Source organism: Neopsephotus bourkii, unplaced genomic scaffold (genome assembly GCF_033783945.1).
Source record: "Neopsephotus bourkii isolate Nb327-2 ecotype Australia unplaced genomic scaffold, CSIRO-AGI_Nbou_v1 NB_668, whole genome shotgun sequence".
Classification (NCBI taxonomy): Eukaryota; Metazoa; Chordata; class Aves; order Psittaciformes; family Psittacidae; genus Neopsephotus; species Neopsephotus bourkii.
Genome location: NW_026901167.1, coordinates 581,838 through 604,237, shown reverse-complemented (window position 1 = coordinate 604,237; position 22,400 = coordinate 581,838). Strand labels below are relative to the sequence as shown.

At 43.4% G+C, this 22,400-nt stretch overlaps 2 protein-coding genes and 1 non-coding gene across 7 annotated transcripts in view; all 3 read right to left on the bottom strand.

The window, feature by feature from the left end:
* Positions 1-1,063, bottom strand: part of ARHGEF6 (Rac/Cdc42 guanine nucleotide exchange factor 6) — a 37,612-nt gene extending 36,549 nt beyond the window's left edge. For all 3 annotated transcript variants that reach the window (XM_061353187.1, XM_061353188.1, XM_061353189.1), the window contains exon 1: positions 345-1,063. In XM_061353187.1, the coding sequence (XP_061209171.1) occupies positions 345-509 (165 nt within the window). In that variant the 5' untranslated portion in view covers positions 510-1,063. The remainder of the gene's footprint in view (positions 1-344) is intronic.
* A 2,180-nt stretch (positions 1,064-3,243) lies between these two features.
* Positions 3,244-21,678, bottom strand: RBMX (RNA binding motif protein X-linked). Of its 3 annotated transcripts, none has more exons than XM_061353196.1 (10): positions 21,540-21,678; positions 17,329-17,455; positions 17,022-17,128; positions 11,527-11,698; positions 10,278-10,394; positions 9,698-9,812; positions 9,466-9,591; positions 9,286-9,389; positions 6,573-8,806; positions 3,244-4,193 (listed from the first exon to the last, which is right to left on the bottom strand). In XM_061353196.1, exons 1-9 carry the CDS (start codon positions 21,603-21,605, stop codon positions 8,499-8,501), a joined length of 1,242 nt encoding a protein of 413 aa, XP_061209180.1. In that variant the 5' UTR covers positions 21,606-21,678; the 3' UTR covers positions 3,244-4,193; positions 6,573-8,498. The 3 variants fall into 3 exon arrangements, with proteins under 3 accessions (XP_061209180.1, XP_061209178.1, XP_061209179.1); XM_061353194.1 differs by lacking the exon at positions 21,540-21,678 and having other exon boundaries at positions 6,573-6,661; positions 7,560-8,806; XM_061353195.1 differs by lacking the exon at positions 21,540-21,678 and having other exon boundaries at positions 9,286-9,374.
* On the bottom strand, positions 17,199-17,272 carry LOC133212208 (small nucleolar RNA SNORD61). Its single transcript, XR_009725418.1, has one exon. It is a non-coding gene; the product is annotated as a small nucleolar RNA SNORD61 (small nucleolar RNA).
* Positions 21,679-22,400: the final 722 nt, after the last annotated feature.

Below are 22,400 nucleotides of genomic sequence, written 5' to 3'. Positions count from 1 at the left end.
AATACATTTACAGTCGTAGCTAATGGCATTTACGTAAATACAGACAAACTGCATCTCCTTCTATTCAAAACCAAGCTATTTTGATCTCTGGTAGGCCCGGTATTTCCTGCCACTGGATGAACATGTGTAACTCAGCCAACTGCAAACTTCTGGTGGTTTTTCCTGCCTGTAGAGATGAAATCAAAGGACTAAAGCTACAATTGCACCGTTCCCTCAGTTAGGTGCCAGTGAGATGGAAACCATGTCGCTGATACTCCTTGCTCACCTTACCAAAGAAAAGCACAAAGCAGGGCAGTATTTTACTGTTTCAAGCTCCCCAAAATGCATCTTAAGAGAGCAGTTACCTTTTCAGCAGATCCCGGAAGCAGTCGGTTGATGAGTTTACAAAGCACAGTTCCATCTTTGAGAGCAGCTTTCAGGAACTCTTTGGGATCATCTACTGTTTTCTTCGGGGAATTTAACACTCCCAAGGAAATCAGCCACGTTACAGTTTGCTCTTCTGGATTCATCCTGGAGCGCTGTGCCGCCAGCGCAGTTCTCCTGTGCAGCAGCTTGCTGGAACCCACATCCGTGATTACATCTTCCTGCCTCTGCTGCTGCTTGCACAGCTCCAGGGTGAAACTACCTTTTTTTTTTGCTCAGCACAGAAACTCACCAAAGCTTAAGAACCAGAAGTACTCTTACTGGGGGGTAACAAACTTGTTCTCGAAGCAAAAGAACTTCTAGTGCTCTGTTACAGTCAACTACAGTTCCAACATCACTGGAAACAGAAGTGGTTTATGTGGATACTGGTTCCACCAACACCATCATAGAATGTTTTGGGTTGGAAAGGACCTTAATAGCATCTAGTTCCAACATACCTAGTGACTTTCTCCTTGTGGTATCCTGGTAAATGCAGGCTTTACTTACAGCTATTGTCCCAAGGAGTAAATTTGTCTTTACTACTTTAAATAAAGAGGTATTCACAGCTTTAAAACAGAACTTCACACTAAAGAGGATTGGGAGCAGCATTACACCGACTTTAAATCAGCCTTTTTTGACTTCATGGGGCAAACCTAGTTATTAAAATTGCCTTTTAGAAGTTTTCTGTTTTCAACATCTGAATTTTGCAAATGAATTCTGACCATGCACTGTATGTAGAAAAATAACGGGTGTTTTCTATAGCTTTATATGTAAGTGCACATCTAATTTAAAATGGGGTTTGGGAGATGCTAAATCTCTCAAACATCTGGATAATTTAGAAAAGTTCACAAATTTAAGTCCTCCAAAGCTGAGCATTAAGCTTCCCAACTATTTTACTCATCCTGTTAAAATGTCCCTTTCTACCAGCAATTCAGGATCCACTGGAATTAATCAGTTTCTCCTGCTCTGTATTAACCATTACTAGTGATCAGATTAACTTGAAGCAGCCCAATTGCCCTGACACCTTAACTGTCCTTTCACCAGAAGAGATGGAAAGTGAAGTCATTCTCCATTTATGATGCCAAAAACCAGCACTGCACAGTGACAATGTTCTGAGTCAACTCTTAATCCTGTTACTTGAAGCAACTTGTTTTGAAGACATCAGTGGTCTCAAACTGCTTAGGGTTAGTGATTTAAACGGTAGGAATAGAACAGCAGAAGGATAAATCACATAAACATGCTTGGGTTTGCATCTCCCCTTTCCAGGTCTTACGCCTGCTCCTGGGACCTACTTTTAACAGACACCAGTAAGAAATCATAATTGTTCTTTTAGGGTTAGACACGTTTTGACCTTTGTGAGGCCTGGAGCTGAGTTCCAGTTCTCTGCTCTAAGGACATGGTAGTAGCAGAGCTGCAGAGAGTGTGAATGGTGAAGCCAACTGAAGCTCCATCAAACTCACTGCCACCTGGTGAAGTGCATCTGCAACTATCTGTATGTGCCAAACACTGCATTTATGACTGATTACAAGAACTTGAGGGGTTTTTCTCCTTTCTCCAGTTCTCATGAGCACTATTTTTCAGGAGTACTTACACTCTCCACTGTCAAAGCTTGCTTTTTCTGTAGCAGGCAAAGACAGCTAAGGCTCAACAATATAAAGGGGAATGCCACTGGTACATGAAGACACCCACTTCTGTCACCTTATCAGAACGTACCAGTTTCTGATGTAAAAAACAAACTCATTGCTACAAACCTGAGCACAGAAGAGTACTTGACCCTCCTCTAAAGCAAGCCTTGTCTTATGTAGGCAGGTTTAGTTTCATGCCTAGTTCATGTTTCAGCTGAGCAGATGTTATTGGTTGCAAGTACCAGTAAATGAAAATGCTTCCCACATCTTGAACTTACCAACAGCTTGAAAGGTCTGGAGACATTATTCATAAAGGCATTTCTAATAAGCCAACTCAAGGCAAACCTCACATCTTTCAGAAAGGACCCATTTAAAAATGTTCCAGCTTGTTCACCCACCGTTACACTAGAATTAATCCAGACATGAAGGTATAGCTGCCAAGCAGGAAGTTTCTGTTCTGGTCTTTGGAGAAGACCTCAACTTTGGTTTATTGCTGATGGGGACAAATCAAATGAGTTGTCAGTCAACCTCCACCCCCTAGTTACAAATACACTTTTATTTGCAGCTCAATTTACATCAGGGACGACTGTATAGAATAACAGTACTTAAAAACTAAACAAAGGGAGGTGGTCTATACCCAGTTATCAAAGGACTGATGTATCAGTAAGAGGATTGTCACAGGAGCAACAACAGCATTCAGATGCTCAGAAAACATCCTACTCTCCTCAAAGTCACTTGCTCTTTTTTTCAGCACAGAGGGAAAACAACACAAAGAGCAACAGTGGAGTATTCTTCTGCTGCGTTTTACTCATGCCTCACATTTAAACAAGTGACTTTCAATGATCAAGTCTGAGGCAGTACATGAGCCAGTTCACATGGGTGGTAGTCTCATTACTTAGCATTTCAGGCAGGTATCAATCTTAAGTTTGCATGACAGCTCAGAAGCTGGCATTACATTTCAGTTGGGATGATCTGGTTCAGCCTGAACAGCAGTAACCCCGTAAGCTACTGCTGAAAAAGCAGCCTCTTGGTATCCCAGCACGTTATTCTTTCCTGCAGCAAATACACTCTCCAAGACCACTTTGTAGCCTTACACCTCCATCAGTATATAACACCAGTCGTATTTTCCACTATGCAAATGGCACTCAGTAATGGCTATTTTCTTTCAAATTAAAAGAAACCCTGTTTCCCCCACAGACAAAACCAAACCCATAGGTTCTTTAACAGTAAATTTATTAGTCCTGGGAAATACTGCAATTCTACCCATCTGCTACATACACATACACTTACTCCTACAATCTGCAGTCCACAACTGATGGTTGAAGTGATACTCTTACCCCAATACCCACAGGTAGTTTTAAACCCCTTAAGATATGCATGCTTTAACTACACATTATAAACTGAGTGTTAGTGGTTTAAATGAGATCAGTTTATGTCTCTCACAGTATAAACCTTATCAGCCATGACTGTTAAGTACTTCAATCAATGTGAAGTTAAGTTTTCTATATGGAATAGCAGCACCTGAGGATTCCTCTCACATCCATTGGCACATGAACACATATGTAAGATAAAAATGCATCAAAATCAATGCCAAGTTTTGAAGACAGCGTCTTGTGAGAGACGCAGTGCTGTCTGGAGGGTTGCAAGAAGCCAGTACATGCAAGAACACATAATATTTGGGAGATTTATCACTAACACCATCTCAGTACATCAACACTTCCCTCCTCTTATCCAGAAGGCCTGGACAACTGTAACAATATAATAACACTTCTTATGGTTTCTTGGTGAAGAATTTGTAACAACTTAGTCCTCTGCCTTTTAGGGGACTAAACCTCTCTTTTATGTAACTTGCTTTCTCCCCCCCCAACATAAACAGAAATCACCCCACATAAAGGGCAACCTCAGAGTATTTTTCTGCTGCAGGATCTACTGAAGCACATCTACTGACTGCTGTTGGCAGACAGCAAATGACCTCCACCTGGTGTTTAATATCCAAGAAATTGGTAGTGCTACTTTCAAAGGCAACTCCGACCGGTAACACAGCCCACTGAAACAAACAGTGGGGAACACCACACTCAAAAGCCAAGCTTTCACAGTTGTGTTTTGTTATCCTTCCATTTTTCACTGCATACCCACTGCTGCACTGCCTTCTTCTGGTCACTGTAACTGAAAAAGGAAATGCAAGTTAGTACACTCTCAGAAACCAGGAGACAGAACAGTTAACTGATTTTCCTGATGATTGTTTTTATACACACATTTGGATGGTATTCAGCCTGTGCCAAGAGTATGACAATGCATCAGTAGCTAACTACAATAATCAAATTGGTCTGAGCACTGCTTGTATTAATGCACACTTCTTGTGCAGCATTGTCTCCAGAGCATGTACTAAGTAAAGCCCCTGTAATTTCTGTATCTACTCGCCCTCCAAACTCTGCCTACCACAAAATCCCACTAGCTCTTGGCCATCTCAATGTGCTACTCAGGAGTCCTGTAATGAACTGACATGCACACTGGTATCAACCTCTAAGTACCCATGTGCTATAAACCTGTAATCAACAGCTTGCTGAATCTGTAGAATTACATCCTTATGTTTTACAAAGTCAGTATTACCTTCGTGCCATGAGTTAAGCTCTATTTATTGCCCCCTACACTAACACTGGCACCATGCCTGTTAAGAATTTGGAGCTGTTTATAAGGTGCAGAGTAGGCTGGAAAAGGCAGCTTTCTCACTTGCCAAAAGTAACCAACTTTAACTCACCTGGATAATACAGAGAACTGAAGCACACATGTACAAATAAAAGCTGACAACCTTCTGACACAAGCTAGATGATGATTTGGCAAAAACTTTGTAAGTCACCTAGGATATATTCCATCCCTTCCTTAAAGGACTCCTGATTTGGATCAGCCTCAAACCATACATGTAATAATTGACTCCTGCTATTTTTTTTGCACGCTGGTGTGGGAGCAGAGGAGAAGAGCTTCCTGTAACAGAAGTACTCTTGATGCTTCTGTATTTGATCTGAAATACAATCCAGCATGCTGAAGTAAAGCATCTCTTTCTTCTTTATCAAGGTAACAGCAGCAATTTATCAGAAGTATGTCAGAGTAGACCATTAATGAAGGCACTGCACAGCTACTTAGTTGCTGAGACTCTGAAAACAATAAGCTGTAAGCCAACTGAGGCTGCAGACATTGGACTGTCTGCACCAGAAGCATCCTTCACAGAAGATGGCAATACCCTGAAAACAGTGACCATGTGTCAGATGCAGAACAGTCTCAACTACAGCTTTTTTTCACCACTTCTAAGTTGGTTCTCAAAAGCAGTATTTGAAACCAACAGAAAGTACATTCTTCCATTTACAGAGTACTTTGAAAACTTGATTATAAATGACATTAGAAGTGCAAGTTTCCTACATAAATACTTCCTCTGGGAAAGGGATTTGTCCTTATGCATCACTTTATACTTAACAGATCTGTCCCACATTTAAAGTTATTTCCTTTCTTAATAACATTTAGTAGAAAAGCTGTACAAAAAGATGTATTAGGATTATAGACACTAGCACTTGTTCTTTTCCCTGGTGAGTTATCAAAGAAACAGAGTAATCCCTCCACATTAATCTGAAGACAGTGGCACCTACATCTACTTGCAAAGTAGTTTTAATAGGGTAAGCTTCAGAGGCATGAAACACAGCTGAACTGCAAAGCTTTAAACCATTCTGGAGATGACTGGAACTCTGCAATTTAATCCAAGGAGCTCTGCGGAGATTAATTCCTAATCAAAGATTATGCTCAGTATAATCATTAAATTACATGTTTGACAAGACTGATTAAATGCCAGTACTCACATTTATTACACCGATTTGTATTTTTATGGTCTGGTCTTATAAAGATCCCTAGGACTTAACTATCTCTCTGCAGAATGATTGAAAGTGTTACAATGTGTAATTTAATTTATGTTCAACTGCACCCAAATGGGGATAAATTTCTGCAGACAAGAAGCCTGTCAGTCCTAACTTGTCTTAAAAAGCCTACTTAAAACCTCCTCCTCCAAAATTCAAACAGGAAATGGAAATTATTCCTAGTCCATGAAGGATCATGGAATGGTTTGGGTTGAAAAGGACCTTAAGATCCTCCAGTTCCAACACCCCTGCCATGGGCAAGGACACCTGACACTAGACCATGTCACCCAAGGCTCTGTCTAACCTGGCCTTGAACACTGCCAGGGACTGAGAATTTACCACTTCTTTGGGCACCCTGTGCCAGCACCTCAGCAACCTCACAGTAAGGAACTTTTTCCTTTTATCTAACCTGAACTTCCCTGTTTCAGTTTGAACCCATCACCCCTTGTCCTGTCACTACAGCCCCTGATGAAGAGTCCCTCTCCAGTATCCTTGCAGCCCCTTCAGATACTGGAAGCTGCTCTGAGATCTCCATGCAGCTTCTCTTCCCCAGGCTTTCTCAGCCTGTCTTCATATAAATGACTATTTCTAAGCACAGAACCACAAGAAATCCCCCTTCCCGCTACTACCCCAGAGTAATCCTTACCTTATGTTTTGGTACAGGCACCATCACCTCTGCCATCAGCACAGATGAACCAGCATTACCTCAGTGGTTATCTTCTAGAAGTTATCACCCTGCAATCAAGAGAGGATACAACAAACTAAGACAAGTACATTTTACAGCATGAGCCAACCTATAGTGCTTCCCCCCCCCCCCCATTTCGAAACAGTCACAAGGTTGGGTTTGCACATTATTCTGTTGCAAGTTTTACTACTTCTCTTCTAAGTGGTGGAGGATTCACTGGCTTGGAATGGACTGGAATGGCATAGTGACAGGTTGCATGGCTTATGGATTCTCATTCCTTGTCAATGGTGCACTGCCATGTTAAATCCATAAGTTGAACGACAAAAATTTACTGAGGTCTAAACAGTAGTACAAAGCTTTTGGGTGTGTGGTTTTAGTTGGAGGTCTTCATGTCTACTATATTCAAGAGCATCTTTTGAACTTCATGGCTTTACCTGAGTCAGAACAACTTGCCACAGGTTCTGCCACATGTACTAGTTATCCCTAAATTGCAGTGTCAAAGTACAGAGATTCAGGCATCCAACTAAAGTTTGCAATGGCTTGCTTCAAACTCTGCTATTTGGCAAGCTACACCAATTCCTGATTTCACAAAGCTTTAATTTTGTTACAATACAGTATATGCAGCCTCTTTAAGCATCTTCACTGTAAGATACTGGGCACAAAATACCCCCTCCCAACCCTACCTGACAATATTCTGTCTACAATGAGCTGCATTACAGCTTTAGTTTCAAAACTGGTGCCATTAAATGCTTTTATCCAAGAAGAAATGTTGAATTTGGAGAACTTTTAATATATTGAAGTATTTCTTTTCCTTTTTTTTTTTTTTTTTTTTTTAAATCTAGACAGCATTTCCATTGCCATGACGTGCAGCTTGGCTTTACTGTACTAGAGGAAGACAACTTGGTTCAATTTTGACTTAGACTGGAAAAACTAGTTTGCTTTGCTTACCATCTTTGCTGTTTCACAGGCATTTGATGCTTTAAATCAGCTGTGGAATGCTGAAAGATTCACTTGTTTTTAGGAAGCCATAAGCCTTTGAGAAGTTGGAGAGAAAGACTTCTGTGCTTATCTTATTTTCTCCTTTGGAATCAAAGATGTTCCTTTAAAAGTGAAACACTACAGAGTTGCAAAAATTGGAAACAGTATGAGCAAGCATCGTTTTGTAGCTTCTTTGATGGAACTGGTCAAGGGGTTTTATTGTTACAGTATTCTGGAGCTGACTTACATGTACATGAGATTCATTTGGAAGGGAGATCCTTTCAAACTCCCCATGTAACAGTAGGAAGGCAGAAAATAGCATTATCCACTTGCTTTTTCGGGTTAAGTGAATGATATCCTCTATTTTTTCTCTTTACACAAGGATCTGAAGGTATTTTGTACTGAGAACACTGTGACTTCAAACTCTAGGCACAACTGAACTCTGTGTGGAACAGCCCCACCACCCTCCAACACAAGCAATACTTTGTTTAAGAATGAGATGCTGAACATGTAGAACAATCCATCTCCATGTTAGATGGCTGGATGTTGTGTGGAAGCTCTTATGAACTGCTTGTTCCATTCATGAGGAAAATCAGATGGGAAGTGTGGCATTTCAGGGAAACTTTACTTGGAAAATTACAACACTAGTACACAGCTCAAGTTTTATACATTTAACATCTGCTTTTTGAAAGAAATGTTAACAATTTTGAAATGAAATTAAACACGGGTTTAACTTTTCCTCACAAAAGCATAAGTCATGGAGGGGAAAACTTAACAGGCAACAATAAAAAAAGGTAAAAACAACTTTTCCTTTTAGTAGTCCTCTGGTAGTAAAGATAAAACAACTTCCACTTTGCTTTTTTTGTTTGTGACGTAATTTGTCTTGGTCCAAAAGTTTAAAGAGTGTTTTTAGTATCTGCTCCTGCCTCCACCTCTATCGGATCTGCTTCCACCACGGCCACCACCTCTGGGTGCTCCGCGGCTTGAACTACTGTAAGAATCACGAGGAGGTGGATAGCCCCTTTCCATGGATGGGGGAAGACCCCTGTCTTGTCTTCCAACACGATCACGGCCACTTGAGTAGACATCACTTCTGCTGCTTGAGTAACTTTCTCGGCTTCCATATCCATCTCGTGTGCTGCCGTAATCGTCATAGCGACTGCTTCCACCATAAGATGGCGGGGGCCCTCGTGCAGGTGGAGCACTACGTGAGTTACCTGCAGGGTCAATGGTCAGGTAATATGGCAACACCATAAGTTATATAGAACAATTTCAACCTGAATTTACAGAATTGCTGTATTTAAATGGTTACTGCTACTCTTTTGTATGTATTGAGATGTTCTTAATATTATCCGCCACATTAATGGTATTTAAAGTGGGGATTGCATAGCAGGCAGTGAGTGGATTTGAAGACGGTGTTTATTCAGGCAGGCTCTTTACTGGGTATTCCAGAACAGCTTGTTATTTTAGAGAAGAAACTCAGCCATATTTTCCAGAGATAGTTGCAATTCTGAACTGTAGATTTTGCTTCTTTAGTTTATAGCTTATTTAATATGATGGTAACCAACAACTGCACTTTCACTGTAGGGGGGAAAAAAAGCGTGCCACTTCCCCGTAAAACACAAGCAACTTAGTAAAAATCAAGTTTTATGACACCTGTACAGCTTAATACATGATCCTCAAAATGGATTCTTACCATAACTATCATATGAATCTCTGTAGGAGCCTCCACTTGGATGATCCGAGTAGTCTCTGTCACGCCCACCACCGTATCCATCACGATCACTATAGGAGGAAAGACTACTAAGACTTAGTATAAGTCAGCGAGATCATGGCAAAAATAATATGACAAGGAGAAAAATCCAACAGTAGGTACCTATAACCCCTAGAGGGGTATTCGTCTCGTGAACTGGAGTGACCGTAATCACGGTACGCGTAGTCTCGAGGAGGTGGCGCGTAGTCCCGCGTATCCCTGGAGCTGGGATAATCTCTGCTCGAGTAGCTACAAAGAACAAGAAATGAGATGTCAGCCAGATGTCACACCTTAAAAGATCAAAATCCTTCTCTGAACAAAAAAGCCTAACTATAAATTAGTGAAGGGAATTTACCCATCTTTAGTGCTGTAGCCGTCATCTCTTGGAGACATGTAGACATCCCTTCGTGATGGCATTGGTTCTCTGCGTGGAGGACCACCGTAACTGTCTCTTCCGCGTGACACAGGAGCTTAAGAGGAAGAGTCCAAGTTCTTAATTATCATTTAGCCACATGAAAGACTCCTCAAGGCAAGTATCAGCAGATAATATCCTTGTTTATAGGGATTTGGGTGATATGGTTTAGAGCAGGGTGTCCCTGCCCATGGCAGGGGGGTTGGAACTTGATGATCTTAAGGTCCTTTCCAACCCTAACTATTCTATGATTTAAAAGTATTTCTGTAGCCTACATTTATAATGCTTTACACTTTTGCTTGTACAGTTTTAAAGCAGCACTAGAAGGAACATATCGTATCACATCGAATTATCCCAACCAGCTACAAAATGATAATGGTATGAGGAGAACTGGCAGATTAGGAAAACAATGCATTATCCCACAACACATTTAAGTTAGAATTGATGATTCGCAACAGTTCCTGAACTAAAACTAAGCTGCTACAGCTGATTAGGTAACAAAAGTAATTCAGGAGATCCTTACCTCTTCCTCCCATACTACTGCTACGCACTGGTCCTGAAGGTGCAGATCTTTTAGGTGGAGGGCCTCCACTTCGTGGAGGTGGACCTCTCTTCATGGGAAGCGGTCCTCGAGAAGACCCTAGAAGCCATGAACCAATTTGTTATTCCTGTAATACCCACCCATATGCCCCTAAAAGCCTGAACTACAACCACCTAGGCGCTATTATTACCACTATGTGATCAACAGTAAACCCATAAAACTAGACTTCAAAGCCTTCTCTTGTATTTTGGCCACTACTTGATGCTACTGGCAGAAATGAGAGCCCATCAAGCTAACTGTCCACAGCCTAAATTGCTCTCAAGAACTGTCTTTTAGAACATATGCAAAAGCCACAGGGTATGACCCAAGTGAGGAAGACAAGCTGTGACTGATTACAGGTATCGGCTAAATAATCAACAAGCTACTGTTCTCAGAAGACAAGAGCCACCTGGGAAGATGTACTAGAGAAGATCCTACAGAGAGGGAACAAAGACACTACAGAGTCTGCAGAACCTACTACACAGACTCTCCAAGACAGGAGGTTTTCACTATTTCCAGGGGGTTTTTCTGCATTACAGCTTTTACTGTTACACCTCAGGTGCTGCTTGCTTTTAAGTGACAGTTCTGTTTTGATACTGAAAGTCTCTCCATCAATTGCTGTATTTTTGATACTGAAAAGTCTCTGAATAAATAGTTGTATCTTAAGTTACAGAATATCCAGTATCAAGTAATACACTATCCTTTCACTTCAGAAAGCTTCAACTCAACACACTGTTTTATAACAAAGCAACCTTAGCTTCCTTAGCTCCCACTATGATCTAGAATGATCACTTCTAGAACTTGGTAAGTTTAGACCTCTTGCTAGTAAGAATGAAAGGCAGTTCCCTTTCCCTGGTGGAAGAGAATCACTTTTTCAACTTGAATACCAGAAAGCTTCCTTTCTCATGTGCAGGGCAGGAGTTTTGCTTTTCTTTCATAGCCAAAAAGCCAAGTGGAGTGTTAGTTGTAGAAGGGAATCTTCAGATTTGAATGCCTTTTCTTAAGGTGTACTTGCCTAATCAAAAACGTGACTAAACTGCTTGAGATCACATTTCATCAGTTTATTAAAGAACAAGGAGTGCACTATTCGGCTGTTTGACTTTTTTTTTTTTTCCAGTAGGATTACTGTCATCTTCCAATGGGATTGTCTTGTATGTTGTCCAAGTATATAATGAGAGAGGTCAATACATACCCAAGTGACTCCCTCTTGAAGGTGGTCCTCTCGCGCCACTGCCGCCTCTTCCACCTCTAAGGCCCCTGGGAGGACCTCTGCTTCGTGGAGGGGGGGGTGGCCCACGCCTCCCACCACTTTCAAAGGATGGCTTGGTTGCTTGTTCCACTTTAATTGCTTTCCCATCTAATGACTAAAGAAGAAGCTGCTTTACTCAGTGCTCAGTCACGTTTGTATGTTTTAAATTAAGCCCCTCTTGCTTCACTATCATAGGGCTTCCATTTTATAAAGTTAGAGCAACTCTAGAACTGATTGAGTCTTCAGTATTAGTCCCCATGTACTCAGCAGCATGTTGGGCCTAACTTCTACAGTACTTCATTCTTGTGGTACTGATGGGAAAAAACCACCTTTAGACAGAGCAGCATCAGAAAGGACTTTCAGTGAAAACACAAGTATCCAATGATTACGGCAGCCCCTTGTCACTTAGTCTGCAAATGAAACACCATTTATGATCTCCAATTTACTTTCAATTGCCATGGGCTTTTGTACCAAATTAGGACTGCACCAGTAGTTACAGGATTAAGCTGAAGGCATCTTAGCTTCAGTTGGGGTTTCTGGCAATGGGGAGGCCGTTTAGTACATTGTCTTGATGTCCTGACAGAACGGTGATCATTGAAGTACTTAGAAGTAATTTCAGCATCTACAGAGCAGAGCAAGTATGAGAATTCACCCCACTTCTCTACTGTTTCAGGGCTGGGTTTTTAAAAGAGGTGACTGTTACATTTACTCTGTTGCTTTTGCAGAGCGGAGGTGCTTTGTGGTGGGTTTTTAGAGTTTGAAAGTGGAAGGTTTTTCTGGAATATAGATCTGCAATAACAGGAACTCTGTAGCCAACTACTGTACCTCAGCTCACACAGGGGCAGGTGCTAAAGACACAATGAGTAACAACTTCATTCATCAAATCTCTGTATAATCTTTGCACATCAAACACTTGATAATTACAGCAGAGCCGCTATCACAAGCTCTCCTGCAGTTCAGTTACTGCACGCATTTATCCTGGCAAACACAGTTTGTCTTTTTTTAGCAGTTAAATATTTACCTCTGCTATGGCAACTAATGAATTATACATGCAGGAAGCGGTGCTTATGGCACTCCTTACCTGCAATAAATGAACAAGAATATGACTGCTAGTGATGCATTACTCTGAGCTGCTGACAGGATTCTACTGAGGTACTGAGTCTTTTTTGTTCTTCACTGAAATCTAGGCCTCCCTGAACTCATCCGCTTCAGTAGCTCAGGTACTCCTCCACAATACATACTTGTAGCTACTGTTTGGAAAACCTGTGTGTATATTCACAGGTCCAACGCGAGGAGAAGAAATTGAACAATACTAGCCAACACCAGATTTGGCTTGGCTTTGACTTCATAAATGTATTTTACTTATGGAAGGTTCCTCCAAAAGCCTTCTGGCATGACAAGCTCGCCCATTCCAGGAGCAAGCATTAGTACCTCTAATCACTGAACTTAGCAGTTTGCATCATTATTTTGCCACCATCATTCATCTGTCTCAGTCATCCTTCTCAAAACAGGAACAGTGGGCTTGAAGCCTTAAGTTTTGCCATCATGGTCACTGCCATCCTGTTTCCTGATAGCTTCTTGACAGCTTGTTTGAAGCTTGGAAACCAAACAGCATCCCCTTCTGCTAACATGGGTTCTCAGAACCTGGATGCTGACTCCAAGTTCTTTGGGTTTTTTATGTAGGAGGTACAATTTTCCTTTTTCCTCCTACTTCCTTCCACCTTGCACTCATGCATCTTAACTAGGCAAAAGAGGGTTTTGTTTTGAAGCTGCTTCATGCGAGCAGCCTTAAAAAGTTATGCCTAAGGTCCAAAAAGACCTTGCATTAGGTCCAAGAGATTATTTTCCCTCTTTTGTTAACCAGAAGATATTAGTCAGTTTGTCCTGTTTTAAAGCAGAAGGGACAACTTCAGTTTATAAGTTCTTAGCTCAAAGAAGTAAGCTCTCATCCCACTGACAGGTAAAACTGACACAAGCCATCTCAAAGAATTTTTCAATGAGCCCAAAGCACCAGTCACCAGTTTTGAACATGAACATTCATTAATTGGTATTTATAACCTTGAATCAGTGTTGCAGTACCATTTCTACTATGATATAGGCACCATAAAGTGGAGTCACCCTGGTGCTAAAAAGCAGCTCAGTAATTGAAGATAGAGTCATTTAAGGATAATAATAAATTGGCAATCATAAAACCTATCTATGTGGAATGAACAATCTATACAGCTTTGTAAGATGAGGCAGGTAACCAAAAAAGATTAGAGAACTGTCCTGCAAACTGTTCCATGTTCCAATGGGAAAGATGAATGAAATCTGGAAAGTTTCAGGAGTAGGTCAGAAATCAGGTATTGCAAAGAGACTGCTAGAGAAACTTGCATGAAACACAGGTGGTTCCTCTCAAATGGACCACTGTACTGTTGATGCTGCAGTGACTCCACCATTGCTGCACATTCCTTGATGGCAGATCAAATGGGCTTCCTTCCACCAAATATACTCAAGAACTGAAGATCATTTCTTATGAGGCTGAGCTTCTACATATTTTATAGCTTCTTCACCAGAAGAACTGGAAGCACTTTCTTGTTGGTTAGAGGAAGACAACCTTCTGCACTGCTGAGTACAGTTTAGACAGCTCTTTGGATTGTAGGATTTGCTTCCAACCTCTTAACACAGTCCAGCTGGCTTGGCAGGTCTATGCTGGAATTACATCTTTGGCTTGTCCTGGATGTTTCCTCTAAGGTCATATCCTCTCCTGCATTATTCATTTTGCTCTCAGGACTGAAAAAAACAAAATGATCAGAGCAGGTGACTGCACTAACTGACCACTAGAGACCTGCAGTGTTCAGACCTGTGTCCAGGTATGTATGTGCATTTCATGACATCAGGATGTTGGCTTGACTGCAATGAAGTAAGGTGGTTCCTAAAAAAGGCTGGTAATTTGATATGATAAAGAACTCTTGGCATTTCGTCTGTGCTGCTCAGACATGCTAACATTGATCCAATCCTGCACAGAAAGTAACTGAAGTGAGAACTCTCCACCCCCACTCCAAAATAGTTATCTCCTGACCTCTTTCTGCAGGACTGAAATTAATCTTGAAGTAAGCTTAGACAAGCCTATGCTTGTGCCATTTTAGAGTAAAACATTATTAATTCCCTTCCTTCCCCACCCCTACCCCAAAGGAGCAAAACACTGGATGTTCTGCATAAATACATGCAAAGCAAAAAAAATTCAAAAGCAAATTCACTCTTGCAGAATCTAAGTCAACCTCTTCTACTAGCTCCCACTTGGAATTCCTTTGGACTGACAAAGTGGGTAACACCAGTGATGCAGAACTCTTCCCCTGGCTGAATAGGCCAACTATCTCCTTACAGACTGCTTGAGCTACTGCCAGCACAGTGATGCTTGTCCTTCTGCATGAGCACTCCAATCCAGCATTTGAAAATAAACAGGAAAAATCCCAAGTTGTGATTTATTACAGTGCTGTCTTCCTACAGCACGCCTTAACCATCACTCCTCCTCACATCTAGGATGCAGTCTTCATGAGGTACAAGCAGAATTTACAGTACAGAAGGCTTTCTGAAGATGAAGACAAGAGACTACTTCATGAACATCTTCCACATCCTTCATATGCAACCAAGCAAGGTATGTTAAAGACATCATTCTAGGCCAAATCCCAAGTGAGGATTCTTTTCATACACTATTATTTGCTGTTCAGATTCCAAAGCTGAGGCAGGTACTTTTAGATTTGTAGCGTTGAAGGCAGAAACTATGAGAACAATGCTCCACAAGGCAGTACTCTTCCAGACTTCTTGACAATGATGCAGGTGGGTGTATTCCAGACCATGCAGACATTACCTCAGCCACATTCAATTTGATTTAGCTATTTCAGCAAGTATTACTTTCCTAAATGTTTCCAATGTGACCAAACACATGCCACAACGTTTAAGATTTAGAAGAGGTGGTGATTATTTTCAGAGGGATTTTCATGTGAACTTTGCACTCCACAAACACTTAAGATTGGCAACTGAAGTCCCTTCAATCTGACAACTGTTGGTGCTTGAAGTTCAGTGAGGGAATCTGTGTTTGAGAACCTGCAGTTAGGTCTTCAGAACTGTAGCAAACTACACAATGGAGGTGTAAATTCAATAGAAGAAGCACCTTTAAGGATGTTTAGGCTGGTACAGAAAGGACATTACCAACTTGCCACTCTCTGCCTTGACAATGGCACTTATTTGTTTCAGAAAGAAGTAAGTCTCCACAGGAAGTAACACTATTGTCCTGAGGTTGCCCTGAAGCACCCAGAAACTAAGTCTACAGAGCAGAACGCTGCTATAACACAAAACAAGGTAGGTTTTACTGTTTGTGTTCACTGTGAACACTACAGCAAGCTTGTTTACTTCCAAAGTACAAATTTTCACCATGCTTTACTTACTGCCTGCAGTGACTGACACTCTTCTTTCATTTCAATGTCTTATACTAAGACAAACAGCTATCAAAATTCCAAATGTTCATTAACCAGAACAAAAGAGGTTTCTTCACCTTACATAAATGGCATCTCAGAGACACTGCTTAAATACCAATGCAGCATGACCTTAACACATCTGTCCAGATTATGCATGAAAGACCAGAGCCAGAAATTCAAGGTTAACAAAGACAGCTTTCACAGTCTAGAGAGAGCACCTCTATGAAGATAAACAGCTGTTGACCAGTTGCAAACTTAAATCTCGCTTCTCAAACACGTCAGAACAGACACAGATCCCAACAGCCTACAATCCTTTGACAAACCACCCATGTATCTACCACAGATTTTTTTTCTGCTCCAGGCTTCTTTTTAAAGACATCACAGATGCATTATTTATTTGTTTTTAAAGTCATACCATTGCACTGCAGGATGTAAATAAGCAAATGCAATTACTAGTTCACTGCAAAGATATTTCACATTTAATGGCAAGATGCTCCTCTAACACCCTAAGTAAATTTAAGATGCAACGCACAAATGTAGGAGTTACCTACAAGTTACCAGATAGCACATCAACATAAAGCAAGCACAGCAGGGAAGCCATGTTAAACCCACATTAAGGGAACCATTAATACTTTTCAAGTCAGTCACTTCCCTACAGTGTAATTTATACAATCCTGCATTCAAATATGATAACATTGTAACAAGCATGCAAGAATGAAGAGCTGACTACTAAAAAGCCCTCCAAATAAACAAAAAAAGGAAGTATAATTGACAGCCAGACTTAACTTTCTAGTTTAAGTCCATAACTGGGAGAAACTGATTCCAGCTTCATGGAGACAGAGGCATTTGGCCTAGTTATGACTTGCCTCCAGAATATCCTAACCCACTGTCTTTCCAACTTTTATTACTAGCTAATTTACCCCACAGATCAATACTGCTGGCCAGCAGCAACATCAACATGTAACTGGTCTCAATTCCTACCTTCCCATTCATATCTCTGGCAGCATCTTTCGCATCTGCTGGACTCTCAAATGTGACAAAGGCAAATCCTCTGGACTTGTTGGTTTCACGATCTTTCATCAAAAGGACTGCAAAAAGAAAGCTGGGTTACCCTTCCCTGTCATCAGGCAGCAACATCTAACCTTTATTTAACCTTTTAAGCTCAGAACTTCTTAGAGGACATAAAAGCGCTATCACTTCCAGATGATCAACGCCAAAAGAGTCATCACAGCTATTTTGTTGCTTTTTATTATTTAGTATCTTAAAATAGAAAGGGTTTTCTTTGTACCTTCCACGATGCGTCCATATTTGCAGAATACAGCCTCAAGGGCTTTTTCATTTGTCTCTGTGTTCAGGCCCCCAATGAAAAGCTTCCCAGGACGGTCTGCTTCAACCATTTTGATTCTGAAAGTGACCTATTAAGAGCATAAGGTTGTTATTAACGAAACATCAGACTGCAGGAGAAACTTCCAACACCACCTCATACAGTATCAATGAGTCCTCAAAAATACAAGCGAATTTTCTTGAGCAAGATGTCAGGAGTGATAAAGAACAGAACAAATGTACAGTTCTTAGACTGAAGCAACAAAGGCCACGATTAACTCCAGTTATTTTATCACATATCGTCTACTTCAAGTAGGTTAACTTTAAAAAGTGGGACAAGGCACTGATGAGAACTCTTCAGATCAAGCAGCATCAGTGAATATGGGAAGTTTTCACGGTTACTGTCTTGTCCTCAACCCAAGCACTCCCTCTAAATCCTGTCATAAATGTTTAAATACATGTATTTAATACGTCAAAACAATATCAAAATGTTAGCTTTCAAGTCAGTTTCCGCCAACAGTCCAAATTAAGTCCATTTTTTAAGCTATTTGAAGCACATCGAGACTATGCCGAACTCCTGGCCTACCCAGCGTGTCAGCCTGAACGAATACCAGACCAGCACTGCAGCTCTACACAGTAAGGCCACCACTAAGGCAAGGCGAGGAAGGCGAAACGACAAAGGCAGAGTAACCCGACAAAGGAGAAGCGCGGAGTGCCTGGCAAAGCGCCTGGCGCCTGCGTTCAAACGCTTCCCGCACCCCTTCGGCCCCGTAGCGGGAGGCCCGCAGCAGGGTTCAAAGGGGGCCGGCGCCGCTCCGCCGACGCGCAGCGGGGACAAAGCAGTCCCCGGGGAAGCACGAGGCCGGCGGGGCCGCGCAGCACAGGAGGCCGCGGCGTGCGCGGCGGCCCCTCTCTGTGCCCCAGGCAGACGCGCGGCGGGCCGGGGAGCGCGTGGAGGCAAGAGGGGGGCGTCAGACCCTCCGCGGGCTCCAGGCACTGACGCAAAATGGCGGCCACCTTTGGCAAGGACTCTTCTCCCTCCCGGCGCCTAAAGACCGCCGCGGCACTAACGCGACCGCGCAGCTCAGCCCCGTTTGGAGCTATTGGGCCGGCCTCCCTCCGTCCTCCTGGGGAATGTGGCGGACCACGAGGCGGGACCTCGGGCATATCCCCCCGCACCTAAAATGGCGGCCACTGCGCCTCACGCGGCTGGGACCCCCCTTCTCCCCACCACACTCACCATGCTCCCCCCACCCTCCCCAGGGCCGGGCGGGCATGGAGGCTGGCCTGGCCCTGCCGCGCCTCGCCCCGGGCCCGCAGCGGCGGAACACAGCTCCCTCACCCACAGGCCGCGCCTTTCCCCTCGCCACCGCCTTCCCGCGGCCCAGCCCCGAGGGGCAGGTCCCCTTGTACCCCTACGCGAGCCGCCGGGCCCGCTCCGCTCGGCTGGCAGCACTCACCTCCGCTCACACCGAGCCGCAACTGCGCAATGAGGGCGAACAAAGGCGCTGCAGGCCTTTATACTGATGACGTCAGAGGCCGGCCGGAGACCCGGATGCATGCGGCGGGAGCTCCCTCAGGGGGAGGCCGTAGCCCGCCGCGGTCGCCAGGGGCTTGTGAGGGGTTCGGGCCTCCCGCAGCTCTAGGCAGCGGACCGCCGGAGGGCTCCGGGGCTCCCGACACCGGCCCTGCAGGAGATGGGGCGGGGTTGCCCTGCTGCGGAGCTCCGCTTCCCGCTTGAGCGGGAGAGATCCCTCAGAAAGGGGGAGCTCAGCTTTGGGGAGGTTCAATTGGTTTAATTAACGTGTATGTCAGTGCCCCTGCCTTGGAGACTGACAGTGAAGTGAAACAAGAGGTTGAAAATGAAGCATGTTGTTAAAAGTTTTCCATTGCTTCAACTTAACTCCCATTTTCTAATTGCACCTGAAGATGAAGGTTTCTTTTGCTGGCTGCACCCGGTAGCTGAGGAGGAAGCTGAGGAGAAAGCCTGTGCATCCAAAACCTGGATCTTTTCACTGTTTGAATGTGTAGATTATCTAAACTGGTGTTACTTGTGAAAGCACCCAGTCTAACCCCCACTCAGTCTTCTAATGTAAAACCAAGAATAGGGTTTTCTGTAACGTTCTTAGAAACCTAAAAGGAGGATGTCTGGTCATGGATTTGGAGTGGTTTTTAGGACAGCTATTTTGCAAGTCTCCATTCATTATAAATATTCCCCAAGCACAGTGAACTTGGTCAGAATCTGCACATACTGCCCATTGCTGCATCCACAGGATGCAAAAACTGAAGGAATTGCGGGTTCCTTGAATGTTTTAGGATTCCATATCCCTCCTGCCTCATCCTTGTGCAGTGAGGGAACAATGCCAAGATGTATCAAAGATAAATAAAGTATTAAATATACCTGCTGAAATCCCACTGGGATTAACCAGAGGACTTTAAAAAGAACCTCAAGTGCATCACCTGATCCCAGGTTTGAATAACGGGATACGAGCAGCCAGTCCCTGTGGATCTGAGGTGCTGAGGGATGCCTGTCAGCTCTGGGGAGCTGGTCTCCAGAGTCTATAGATGCTACTGGTACAGCCCAATGCCCTCAAGAGCTGAAGAGCTGAATAATGGTTGCATCCTGATAAGAGAACATCAGACTCTCCAGTTTTTCAGTCTCCTCTGTTCAGACACTGATACTCAGCTGCTCTTTGTGTTATGGAAAGCAGCAGGCAACATGGCTTCAGACTGCCTCATAGATCTGTTGAGAATACAAAAGGAGGTGGCTCTCAAACATTTCTCTAGACTCTGCTTAAAGATGATCACTTTTCCAGTGTGGATGCTAAGAGTTACTGGATGCTGTTACCGTGCATGGGAAAAGGGAAGGATGAGCTTGGGTAATGAAGTGGGAGGGCAGTGCACATGATAACAATGCACTTGGGGAAGAATGGCATGGCTCACCCGATTATCATATGAAAAAAAGGTTCAAATCTGAGTTTCAATGCAGAAGAATTTCAATCTCAGAGCCTCCCTGGAATGGATAGTGAAAACCAAGGCAAACTCTTAGCCCTGCAAGAAACAGGCTAAGAATAGTCGCCCTGGGTGATGTCTCTGTGTGCTTCCCTGACCTGCAGCGGTGTATTTGCTGACCGCCTCCAAAGAGTTGGAAAGATAAACAAATGCAAACTAGGGTCTCTTTTCCCTCCTCTGATTAAGAGTAAAATACTTCATTGGTAGCTCCAGGCTTCATTTTTTTTGACACGTACGGTACATGTGGCTAAATGGGATTAGCATGAACATAATTGAGGCCAAATTCTTCTGTCCTTTGTCCTACAAAGCATCTTCACTGGGACTCTTACCAAAACCTTAGTTCCAAGCTGGAAGAGTATTTGACTGCATTCCACTACATAGTTTAGGTATGGTCTTGCTCCAAGTGCAGAGAAAGAAGTCTTTTTCCTGGAGGATATGTAATTCTAATCTTACCCTCCTCCTGGGGGATGAGGAGTAATGAATAAATAATCTGATCACATAAGTCCCATTCGGGATGAATAAAGAAGGGAATGTCATTCCCTCTGGAGGCATAGTTAAAAAACTAATAACTGGAAAGATCAGTTTAATACTTTCCTGACAAAGAGCAATTTTCTTGGCAGCTGTCAGTTAATAGGTATTTATAGAAATGCCACATTTTTCCTCTATAAAACTCAGCCTGGAGTGGATGAGAGTGGCACAAAATAACTGTGGCACTTTGTCAACCATTTCTAAATGGGAACTCCCCAATGTCCTTCTCCCAAATCACCTCTTTGGGATCTAATTGTGGCCCCTTTCAGTTTATCAATACAAGGTGGATCACAGGTCTCCAAGGCATAGCTGGAACTACCTGAAAAGACAACTCAAAGTAATTATTATATACAGTTTAGTCTGACTCCTTTTGCCTGGTGCTGTCCTATGGTAAGGGTAGCTCACTACTGATTGGTGAGTTGGGTAAAATTGCTGGACACGGACATTTTGCAGGGGTAATACAAATACAGTGACACAGGCTGTAAACTAGGGTGGCAAAAGGGAAACCAATGGGAAATACACATAGGAAGATGGAGATGTTGTCTACCTGCTAAAGACAGTGATGCCTTCAGTGCAGAGGGAATAGTATCTGTCAGGCCTTATGGAGCTCAGCTTCCAGACATCACCTGTACTCACCCTGCTTCTCAGACAGGCTTTGCAGCCATCACAGAGCGCTGCTCCGGCCATTGCCATGTGAACCATTGAGGCTGGAGCTTGGCATCACAGATGGGACACCCCTGTGGCTGTGTTGAAGGCAGGAGCTGCTGGACACCATGAGGTGTTGTGCATCCACTGTTGCCAACTGCAGACATCACAACCTGCATCAACAGCTCATCCAATGTAACTCTCAAAGGTTGCAGGGTTAGGGAAAAGTTGCAATACAAAATCTTGCATTTCCACCCCTGATTTCTGTGCTAGTAAAATCCAGTTTAAGTCTTTCTCTGCTTTGCTGGGGGCTAAAACCTGAAAAGAGGCTCTAGAGGACTGAAAAGAAGGCTCCTGAAGGGGAGATCTTAGAGCAGCTTCAGTGCCTAAAGGGGCTCCAGAAAACCTGGAGAGGGGCTTGGGACAAGGGCCTGTAGGGACAGGGCAAGGGGAATGGCTTGAACCTGCCCGAGGGGAGACTGAGATGAGCTCTTAAGCAAAAGCTCTTCCCTGTGAGGGTGCTGAGGCGCTGGCACAGGGTGCCCAGAGAAGCTGTGGCTGCCCCATCCCTGGCAGTGCTCAAGGCCAGGTTGGACACAGGGGCTTGGAGCAAGCTGCTCCAGTGGAAGGGGTCCCTGCCCGTGGCAGGGGTTGGAGCTGGAGGAGCTTTGAGGTGGTCTTTAAGGTGCAGAGGAGAAGCCGAGCAGCCAGGCTGCTCCTGTGCTCCCCTGCCTTGCAGAGCAGCACGGGCAGAGCCTCTGCCATTGAACTGGGACCTTTGGCTTTTGGCTGGAGCAAAACACTTCATGTCCCAGAAGGCAACCCCCGGCCTGGGTGTGGAGACAGCGACTG